The sequence below is a fragment of the Mustela nigripes genome, chromosome 2, assembly GCF_022355385.1.
Source record: "Mustela nigripes isolate SB6536 chromosome 2, MUSNIG.SB6536, whole genome shotgun sequence".
In the NCBI taxonomy this organism is placed as follows: Eukaryota; Metazoa; Chordata; class Mammalia; order Carnivora; family Mustelidae; genus Mustela; species Mustela nigripes.
The window spans coordinates 100,987,618-100,999,189 of record NC_081558.1 but is presented as its reverse complement, the minus strand read 5'-3'; the positions used below and the strand labels follow the sequence as shown (position 1 = coordinate 100,999,189).

Below are 11,572 nucleotides of genomic sequence, written 5' to 3'. Positions count from 1 at the left end.
AGGCCTATGACAAAACCATCCAAGAGGCAACCCACCATCCAAGTAGACCACTCCCAGTCCCCCACTGCTGTGGGCCAGTCCTCAGTGGCTCCGCGTCCTGGCCCCGCTGGCTTCCTGTTGCAAGTTTTCTCCTACTTCACCATCCTGAGTCTTCTCTCACAGATGGGAAAGAGATTGAACCCAGTCCATCCGTACCAGGGTAGAGCAGCAAGGGATCCTTAGGACCCCCTTCCCCCAGGCAGCAAGGCATTTCCTCCCTGTGCCAGTGCTAGACTGCCTGAGGAGCAAACTGTGTGGCTGTTTAGCCCTCCAGGAAAGCATTGTCCCTCCCAACGATTTCAAGTTTGATACACATCTCCAAACAGTCTTGCATGGAGAAAATTCAAAGTTTGTGAACCTCCTTTACATTTGTTTCCCAGGCTGGTATTTTTTTGGAAGAGTAAAGCCACAGATGAGGACTGACTGATTTTTTTTTTTTTTTTTTAAGTAAGCTCTGTGCTCAGTGTGGGGTTTGAATTCATGACCCTGAGATGGAGAGTCACATGCTCTACAGACTGAGCCAGCCAGGTGCCCTCTGGTTGATGTTTTTTAATTTGGAATTAGCAGGAGAAGTGGCAGAGGGAGAAGCAGGCTTCCTGCTGAGCAGGGAGCCTGACATGGGTCTCAATCCCAAGTCCCTGGGAATCATGACCTGATCTGAAGGCTTAACAACTGAGCCACCCAGGTGCCCCCATCAACATCTTTTTAATGCTTAGAGCCTTGAAGGTGCGACTCCTTCCCAGCCAGGGGCTTTATGGGCACATCTGTTCTAAATTACCATCTAGCGGAATTATTCTCACAGGAGGAATTCCAAGCCATGCAGAAGCAGGGTGACTGGGGAGGCATAGGACACTAAAGCATGCACAGTAAGGTAAACTTAACATGGATGGATTCCTTCTTAAGATGCCATTTGCTTTCTAATGATATATCCTGGTCTATGAAATCTGTGGACACTGCTTCTGGGAGATGTTTTATGTAAAAGGTTTCTGTGGTCAAATAATGTTGCAAAATATTGCACCTTTTATCTCTGTCATGAAGATTCGGGACGTAGATTAGCAAATTAAATCTTCCAAGCAGTTGTGCAATAAAGGAACTAGTCTAATTTTGAAAAGCAAACAAACAAACAAAAATCAGTGTTTTTCAAATGCGTTTAATCACAGCAGGAAAAATTTTAAATCCTATAACCCTGAGTAATACCCTGTGATATTGTGTGGCACACAAACAGAAATGTGCTACACTCGTATTTGCTTTCTTTTGGTGATGGGATGGGTTTTTTTCCCCTAAGAAACATTTGTTTTATGTCCTGTCGAGTAAAATGCTGTTTTCCTGTCAATTGATTCATTTGACGGGAACAATAAATTTGCATGCTGACCCACGTAAGTGCTCCCCAGAATTCATACCCAGGTGATTTCATGCTAGAGCATTAGCTGGCTTTTCTTTCTCTCCTTTCTTATGGCTTTCACCACTGGGTGATGGAAAGGCACGTGACTCCAGTGGACTCTGCATTTTTATGGGCTGCTGTCAGCAGAAGACTACCTGTACTAGCTTAAGGAGTCTAAAAATGGACAAGAGGAACTCGTCACTTCAAAGAAACACGTGTTTTCATTTTATAATACAGTTTATAATACAGTTTTAAGGGCTAATTTTGCTCTGCTGGGTATTTAAGTGAAATACTTGTAGGCTTAACAGGGATTCAGGGGAGAAATGCGAAGAAGGGGAGAAAAAAGTTCATTTTATCAAAATGTGAGCACAGCGACTAGTCCGTTCTCTCCTCCCCACCTTCCGTCCTGCTATCAAACAGAAGTTCTAAGTGTGTCTATTTCTTTTACTCCCACTATCAGCTTCAAGCTGGGAAAGGGAGGGTGTCCAGTGAAATGCTTGCTCACTGGGAGCCCTTCGCAGAGTCACCCCCACTGGAGTGGGAAATTGCTAAAGGATTTCTGCCTGAGCCCCTGAAACTGTTTCACCACCCCAGCAGTAGCATCTATTGTGGTGTGAATATTTTGTCCTCCCAGAATTCTCCCTTTTCCTTCCTCCTCTCCAACCCCTGCCTTTGTTTGTTTGTTTGTTTGTTTGTATGGTGGGTCTGCAGCCTTATTCTCATAGTGCTCACCATGGGATCCTGGGATCCCGGGATCAGTACTGCTCCCCACTCTCTGCTCCCTGTTGCCCTGCGCCCAGTTTCTCTGTGGCCTGTTCACCGTGGCAGGCTCACAGAGAAAGCCGGTCTCCAGTACTTAGGGGACTATATCACCCTCCCCTCCTCTCAGGTCAGGGTGAGAATAAGAAAATGAAAATAGCCAGCTCAGCACTGACTAGATACCAGCACTGTGCTAACAACTTTCCATGTATTTTCTTATTTTATCCCATTTCCATTTTACACATGAGAAAACGAAGGCTCACCAAGGTAATGTGCCCACAGACAAACACACTACGTGGCACAGAGCCAAGATCTGAAGACTGATGCCAAAGTTCATGTTATTGGCCGCTGCAGTAAATTTATTCACTCTTTCGACAAATGTGTCAGGCAGTGTTCCAGTGCTGGGGATACAGGAGTGGGGACAAAGAATGAAGGCTTTCCTTATGTGGATTCCTCTCCAGTGAGGAGACAGAAAATGCACAGCAAATTTCAGGTGTTATGAGGAAAGCTAAGCAGGGTAACAGGGTCAAGAGTAGGGGGAAGGGGTGGCTCCTCCACCCAGACTGAGTGGTCAGAGAAGGCCTCTGTAGGATCCCACTAGAATGGGGACCATATGCTCCTGCATTTTCTCACAGACACCTGCATGCTGGTGATCCCAGCTAATACTTCTGGGGCTCCGTATTTACAGACCCTGACAGATCTCTCTGGATCAGGGTACTTCTAGAGACCTCTATTTCGTGGGGAAGACAAAGCTGTCGCTCTTCCACAGAAATATGTTGGACTGTGTCTTCAGAAATATGCCGGTTGGTGTGTCTTCGGAGTTGTCCAGGAGAAAGGTACTCTCACCTTTCAACAAAAGCATTCATTTTACGTAGCAGGTGACCCTATTCTTCTAATAACAATGGGTAAGAGTTGCCAAGCACTTGCCATGTTATGTGTCAGACATGGGTCTAAGTGCTTTACATGTGTCATTTCATTTAATGCCGACAACCCCTCGAAAGGGAGATTGTCTGAGCTTTGGCTGCCATAACAAAATACCACAGACTGGGTGGGTTAAACAACAGATTAATTTTCTCACAGTCCTGGAGGCTAGAAGTCCAAGATCAAGATGCTGGCATGGTTGAGTTTTCTTGAGAACTTTCTTCCTGGCTTGTGGACAGCCTTCTTTTCCCTGTGTCCTTACGTGGTAGAGAGAAAGAGAGGGAGGGTGTGAGCTCTACGATGTCGATTATAAGAGCACTAATTTCATCATGGAACCTATCTTATCACCCAACAGCCCCATCTCCGAATGCCATCACACTGGGGATTAGGACTTAAATATGCAGACTTCAGGGGAACATAGTTCAATCCATAGCAGAAATATCCTTATTACTGTCATTCTACAAGTAAGGAAATAGGTACAAAGAGCTCAGGGGATTTGCCCATGGTCACATGCAGTGGAATCAGTATCCAATGATTGTCAGTCTGACACATATGAAAAACCATCTTGGGCGCCTGGGTACCTCAGTGGGTTAAAGCCTCTGCCTTCAGCTGAGGTCAGGACCCCCAGGGTCCTGGGATCAAGCCCTGCATCGGGCTCTCTGGTCAGCAGGGAGCCTGCTTCCTCCTCTCTCTCTCTCTCTCTATCTGCCTCTCTGCCTACTTGTAATCTCTATCAAATAAATAAATAAATAAATAAAAATCTTTGTGAGGAAGAAGAAAATGGCACAATATTACTAGCCCTGAACCAAAATCATGAATTATGAAGGTGCTTAACAACAGCAACAACAATAACAACAACAAAATATCAAAGCCCTACAACTTTTAAACCAAGGAACAAGCCTTAAAGGGAAACTTCTTTAAAAAGTCCTATATCCTGGTATACCACGGGTGTTAAGCTCTTTTTTTTTTTTTTTAAAAAAGAATGTACATGAGGGGATGGGCAAAGGTGGAAGGAGAGGGAGAATCTTAAGCAGGCTCCACACCCAGCATGGAGCCCAACATGGGGCTTGATCTCATAACCCTGAGATCATGACCTAAGCCAAAATCAAGAGTCAGATACTTAACCAACTGAGTCATTCAAGTATCCCTGTGTGTAAAGCTTTTTAAACTGAATGTTGATAAAATGTTCTTGACCACCGTGCTATGCAGCTTCTTTCCATGTGGAAGGATGCATTGATCCATCATCCAGGTAGAACACTGAGGAATGCACAATAAACTCTTCACAGGGATGAACATATCCTTCTTTGAAGGTTTTCCAAAAAAGTGCATTTGTTTATTTTCTTAGTTTAAATCATATGCTCTCCTTTCTCTTTAGATATTGACTAAAACAGACTCATACCCTACTGTACAACAAAAAAGGTTTTTGCTTTAAAAAAAAAAAACAAAATATCGGTCAATCAACTCTCCTGCCTCTGATTCCATGAACATTGGGTAAACGTCTGATAAAAATTTAACCTATTGAGTGTCTTGCACAAAAAGTGTAGATACTCAAACCTGAACACTCTGGAATGCATATTTCATTAGCAACACTTGTCTTTCCAGTTGCTACACATCATTTGTTGTGCATTTGATTAGCATGGGCTAGTCCCCAAGTCTTATCACCATTGGGAAAAATGAAAAAATAGTTCATGGGTCTCTAAAATTGAAGATTTCCCCAGACTCCATGTTGTCTCTTGTCCTTGGCTTAATAAGTTCCTCCTTCACACCTGTCATTGATCCAATGAAGGCATACCTTCACAATGCTACTTTTCCTTGATTGGAGTCTGGACGATCACAGTTTCGGGTGGCTTACTTTTACAGGTAGCTGACCTTATTGATTATATAGAGATCTTTATATTGATCAGTACTGTACTCTAAAAGGATAACTCTAGATCCTGTAGCTATTACAATACCATTTTTTTTCAGAGGAGTTTGGAATTTATTCCAAACTTTTCCAAATTTTGGAGTTTATTCCAAAAGTAATCAAAGATCTATGGAGGGTCCTGAATTTCAAAGGGGCATGGTCAGAACTGTGAGGAGGAGACTGGCATTGGAAAGGTCTGTAAAAATATTACTACACCGTTTCAAATTCAATCAACTTTCAGTGCAATAGCCTTCCCACATCCATACAGTTTGGATCCATTTTCTTCCCTATCCCCACTGTTATCACCCTAGTCCAAGCCATTATCACTTCTCACTTCATTTTCTATGAAGTCTCCTAACAAGTCTCCCTGATTCCTCTTTTTCTCCCATGAAGATCAATCCTTTACATGGTAACTAGAGAATTTTTTTTAAATTCATTTTTATATAATTCATACACCCTAAATACACCCATTTAAAGTTTACAATTAAGTGGATTTTAATATATTCACAAGATTGTGCAACTGCTGCAAGAGTCTTATTTTTAAGGGTTTATTTAATTTTATTTACTTTTAAATATTTTATTTATTTTATTTGAGAAAGAGAGAGAGAGAGAACAAGCAGGGAGAGGGAGAAGCAGTCTCCCTGCCGAACCAGGAGCCCAATGTGGGGCTCAATCTCAGGACCCTGGGATCATGACCTGAGTCGAAGGTAGACACTTAACCAACTGAGCTGCCCAGGTGCCCCTTAAAGATTTTATTTTTAAGTAATCTCTACACTCAGCACGGAGCTTGAATCACAACCCAGAGATCAAGAGTTGCACGTTCTACTGACTAAGCCAGCCAGGCACCTGAAAGTGTCTATTTTAAAACATTTTAATTATGCCTCAGAAAAACTCATACCTGTTAGCAGTAATTTCCCATTCCTCCTTCCTCCAGGCTCCTGGCAACCATGAATCTACTTTCTGCCTCTATGTATTTGCTGATTCTGGACACTTCATATAAATGAAATCACAGAAGTGGCTTTTGTGTCTTGCTTTTGACACGTAGTGTAATGCTTTCAAAGTCTATCTTTGTTGAAGCATGCATCAACACTTCATTTCTTATGACCAAATAATATTCAATTGTATGGACATAACACATTTTACATTTCTACCAGGAGTGTGTGAGGTGCCCAGTTTCTTCACATCCCTCATCAACATTGGTTATTGTCTATCTTTTTTTATAATAGTCATCTAATGGTTGCGAAGAACCATCTCATTGTGGTTTTGATCTGTTTCCTTGATGAATAATAATGTTGAGAATCTCTCAATGTACTTACTTTTGGTATATCATCTTTTTTTTTTTTTTTAAGATTTTATTTGTTTGACACAGAGAGAGAGAGAGCACAAGCAGGGGGAGTGAGAGAGAGAGAGAAGCAGACTCTCACTGAGCAGAGAGCCCTATGTGGGGCTTGATCATGACCTGGGCTGAAGGCAGACACTTAACCGAGTCACCTAGGCATCGGACTTTTGGTAGATCATCTTTGTAGAAATGTCTATTCAGCTCCTTTGCGCATTTTTTAAAAAATAGGGTCATCTTTTTATTAATGAGTTACAAGAGTGCTTTACATATTGTAAGCATAACTTCCTTCTCAGATATGGTTTCCAAGTATTCTTTTCCCATTCTCTGACTTGTTTTTTATGGTATTGTTTGTAGCATCAATGTTTTTAATTTTTATGAAGCCTAATCTAGCTATTTTTTTCTTCTGTTTTTTATGCTTTGATGTCATCTCAAAGTTTACCTAACTCCAGTTCATGGAGATATACTCCTCTGTTTTCTTCCAAGAGTTTTATAGTTTCAGCTCTTATATTTATGGCTTTGATCTATTTTGAATTAATTTTTGTGTATGATTGTGGTGGGCGTCCAGTTTCATTCTTTACATAGAATAATAGAGCAATATTTGTTGAAACAACTACAGATTTCTTTTAAAAGTATAGATCGGATCATAATCCTTCTCTGATTAAAAGTTTTAATAACTTTCCATTGCACTTACAATAAAATCCAGACTTCTCCACCTACTTCTTCACTCTCATTTTATGCCACTCTCATTCTTGCTCACCAGGCTGCAGGGTCTCTCATTTCCCAGAATAAATAAAACTTAGGTTTTTCCTTAGTTTCCTCATCTTTTTTTCATTTCTCACCTTTTTTTTTTTTTTAAGATTTTATTTATTTATTTGACAGAGAGATCACAAGCCAAGAGACAGAGGGAGAGGGGAAAACAGGCTTCCCACTGAGCAGGGAGCCTAAGGCAGGGCTCCAACCTTAGACTCAGGGATCATGAGGTGAGCTGAAGGCAACCACTTAACCAACTGAGCCATTCAAGGCGGCCCTCATTTCTTACCTTAAATGTCATCTCCTCATACATGAATTTTCTCAACTTTTCTCCTAAAACAGATTATCTATCCCATCCCACTTGTCTCTTATATCACCTCCTGTAATTTTCTTCATAGCTTTATCTATAGATCTACATTTTTACTGCATTAGCTTTTTACTTTTGAGTAATACTTCTTCGCATTTTCCATAGTGTTTTGCATTTTGTATACATTTACTTCACAGGTCATGTTGTTAGAAACTGGAGAAACTAGAATTTACAATTAGATGGGATATAAAAAATCACCTGTCAATTACTCCTACTTTACAGACCCCAAAACCAAAGTCTAAGGAGTCTAAGGAGTGTAGAAGAGTTGTCTGGGGTAAAAAGTTGATTTTGAGAACTCTAATTTCCACACTGATTTGCCCTATACCAACGTGATGCCTTTTTTGCAAAATCACTAAAATGAGGTTTTTTGTAATTTCTTACAGAAATAACATTATTTTTCTAAGCCTTCTTTTTAAAAATGGCTAGAATGGACCTTCAAATGAATGGACAGGACCCCGTTAGGAAGGCCGGAAATCACACTTCACTAGCGCCCAACATGTACCACTTCTTTGTTTCATGCTCCTTGGCCGTCCAGCCTCCTTCTCCCTCCGTCCTTTCCCATCTTCCGGGTCAACCGCCCAAGCACCCCTATCCCCGAGGCCCCGCCCCCTTCAGGGCTGCGTGCCCTGCGCCAAGATGGCGCCAGGCGCTTCTGCTCTGGGGGAAGTGAGCTCACACTACTCCGGAAGGGAAGGCGGGGAAGAGCAGGCGGGTGGGTGACCCGCCGTGGGGCTGTGGGTGGGGCGGCGGCCGCAGCTGTGGCATTCACGTTTGGGGCTGGAGAGAGGGAGAGGAACTCGCCGGCTCCTGGGAGCTCAGTCGAGGTCTCAGGGCCGGGGGGTTGGAGGAAGTCGCCCCGAGAGGCTCGCCACGGGCCGGAGGAGAGACGGCCCTGGGAGCCGGCGTCCCGCCCCCGGCGGCCTCCTTCCCCGTCCCTCCTCCCGGGCTGCGCGCGGGCGGCCGCGGCTCTGTCTCGGGGGCTGCGGCGGGAACCGTCGAGCAGGCTGCACGGAACCCTCCTTCAGAGGACCTGCTGGAGGAGTAGAGGGAGCGCGGTGGCTCAGGCCGTCAGCTCAGAGGTCAGGCCTCGGGTCGCGGTCCATGGTCCTCCGTCCTTCGCCCAGCCCTCTTGGCTAGAGTCCGCGACCTCCCCACGCTGCTTCAGCCTCTTTTTTTTTTTTTTTTTTTTCCAGTATGCCACCAAACCGTGTGGCAGGGTGAGCTTTTTTCCTCCCTGCTTTTGCCGAGAAGGAGATACATATTAAAAGGATCTCTGTCTTCATTGCTGCCCCTGCCCTCTTAAAAGTTTTCCTTTGGTAGGAATGCTTGTAGTCCTCCCGTGGACGATTTGATGATTCCCACTCCAGCCGCGGGCCTGATTTAGTAACTGGAATCACCTTCAGATCAGATCTTAAAGATTACCTACAAAACTCCGCTGCAGAGTTGTTCTCTCCCGTCCAAGAAGGGCAAATGGACTTCGGAGTTAAGATGCAGGGAGGTGAACCACTGGCAACAATGAAAGTCTCAGAGAGTGAAGGGAAACTGGAGGGCCTGGCCACAGCGGTGACCCCGAACAAGAACAGCAGCAACAGCAGCTGTGGGGGTGGAATCAGCAGCAGCAGCAGCAGCAGCAGCCGCGGTGGCAGTGCAAAAGGCTGGCAGTACAGGTATGACACTTTCTTCAAGGTGATTTCCTCAGGTGGGGGTAACAAGTCTTCATTTCTGCAGCTGTTGAAAGGTAAAGTAACCCACTGATTTCCCTAAACAACATCTCAGTTGGACCTAGGATCTCATCTTTCATTAGCAAGGTTTCTATTCATTCATTCGTCCATTCAACAGGTTATTTATTGAAGGCCTTTTGGAGAATACATAAATGTATCCGTCAACTTCCTCTAATATCCCTAGAGTTAATCCCTCCTCTGATTTAATTTTTCTGCACTCAACTTCTGTTTTTGCTCGTGTTGCAATTTGTTCGCAGGCCTGCCTCTCCTGCTAGATTGTGAGGGCAGGAACTGCTTAACTCAGCTCTCTCCAAAGGCTCGCACATGCTAGCCTTAGAAACATTCATAGAATGATTGAATGGAATCATTTAATAAGAATATTCTCACCTCAGTTTGTGACTTAAAAGGGGAGCCATGCATAAATAATTTGAATACAGGGGCAGAGGTACAGATGCTCCTGCCTTTGATACTCCAGACCAGGGAGCCTGAAGATGGTTCAGTTTGAGTTGGTCGGGCCATTTACAAGCTCTGTCTTGTTGAGAAATTCTACATTTGTTCATTTTTATTGATATGAGGAAAAAAATTTACGGAACAGGAAAAGAGTGCTGGAAAAGCAATGGTAGTTTTGTTTTTGTTTTTGATATGTAAAGTAGAGAGGGATATAACCATCCAAAATCTTTTTAATTGAGCTATATTTTACATGTAACTTAATTACAAAGGATTCCTTATTTGCATGTGTTTTCGAAGTGATCACAGTGCATCTAGAGAACATCACTAGATATAGATACAACATTTTTTTTTAAGGATTTAGTTACTTATTTTAGAGAGAGAGCAAGCGTGAGAGAGCACACGTGCCCGTGCAAGAGTGCACCAGGACTGGGCATGCAAAGGGAGGAGCAGAGGGAGAGGGAGAGAATCTCAGACTCCCTGCTGAGTGTGAAGTTTGACTCCAGGCTCAGTATCACCACCCTGAGATCACAACCAGAGCCGCAATCAAGAGTTGGCCACCTAATTGAGATGAGCCACCCAGGCATCCCAGTAGTTACATTTTTTTTATTGTGTTGAGAACTTCTAAGATTTCTTTCTAAGCAACTTATAAACACACAATATAGTATCTTTTTTTTATTTTTAAGATTTTATTTATTTATTTGACAGAGATACAGCCAGAAAGGGAACAGAAGCAGGAGAGTGGGAGAGGGAGAAGCAGGCTCCCCACTGAGCAGGAAGCCCCATATGGGGCTCAATCCCAGGACCCTGGGATAGTTACCTGAGTTGAAGGCAGATGCTTAATGGCTAAGCCACCCAGGCACCCCAAAATATAGTATCATTAATTATAGTCACCATGCATTACACCCCCAGGACTTATTTTGTAACTGGAAGCTTGTACATTTGGATTACCTTCACCCAGTTCACAGCCCAACCCTCCACTCTACGCCCCCTCTCTGGCAACCACTGATCCATCTCTGTTACCTATGAGTTCATTTTTTTTCATGAGTTCATTTTTATTTTGTTTTGTTTTTTAAGTTTCCACATATAAGAGACCATACAGTATTTGGTTGTTTTTGTCTGACTTATTTCATTTAACATAATGCCCTCAAGGTCCACCCATGTTGTTGCAAATGGCAGGATTTCCCTTTTTTTGTGGCTGAGTAATATTCCATTTTATATACCACATTTTCTTTTATTTGTTCATCTGTTGTGGACACTTAGGTTGCTTCCATGGCTTAACTATAGTAAAGAATGCTGCATTGAACATGGGGGTGCAGACAATCTTTTCAAGTTAATGTTTTCTTTTCTTTTCTTTCTTTTTTTTTTTTTCAGATAAATACCCAGAAATAGAATTGGCTAGATCACCAGAATCTTTAGAGTGAATGAAATCAGACTAATTTATGGTATTGAAACTAAAGGAATGAATTTTGTTTAACTGACTGCCTGTGGACCTAATTCTAGTCCTTTTCAGCCTTGTGCTGTTTGTAGTTGTGAAATTTTTGTGAAATTTGAAAGAACTAAAACCAAGATTTTGTAAAGGGTATACATTTATCATGAATAATATCCATATATGTGAAATATGCATGACTATATTAGCATACAGAAATGAAGTGTAGAAAATTATAACTTTTTATTGATAAATGACTATAGGGCAAGAAAGTATATTACGTTATTGTGAGATGCTCAGGCGCACTTTTGGAATCAGCATGACCTTTTTTTTTTTTTTTTTAATTTTTTGGTGGCTTAAGACTAACCTATAAAATTAGCAGTTACTTGGTAGGGATATTTTGATATGACTTAAGGAAGCAAAATAAAGTAATATTCCAAGTCAGAAGTCAGTCTTCTGTTTTTCTTAGCTTTTTGAAACCCAGTCTCGATTGAATTGAGAAGTGAAACAGGTTTC

General features: G+C 42.5%; 1 protein-coding gene across 1 annotated transcript in view; it reads left to right on the top strand.

The window, feature by feature from the left end:
• The first annotated feature begins 8,147 nt into the window (after positions 1–8,147).
• OSBPL11 (oxysterol binding protein like 11) overlaps positions 8,148–11,572 on the top strand; it is a 97,883-nt gene continuing 94,458 nt past the window's right edge. The window contains exon 1 of the mRNA XM_059391130.1: positions 8,148–9,126. Within this exon, the coding sequence (XP_059247113.1) occupies positions 8,930–9,126 (197 nt within the window). The 5' untranslated portion in view covers positions 8,148–8,929. The remainder of the gene's footprint in view (positions 9,127–11,572) is intronic.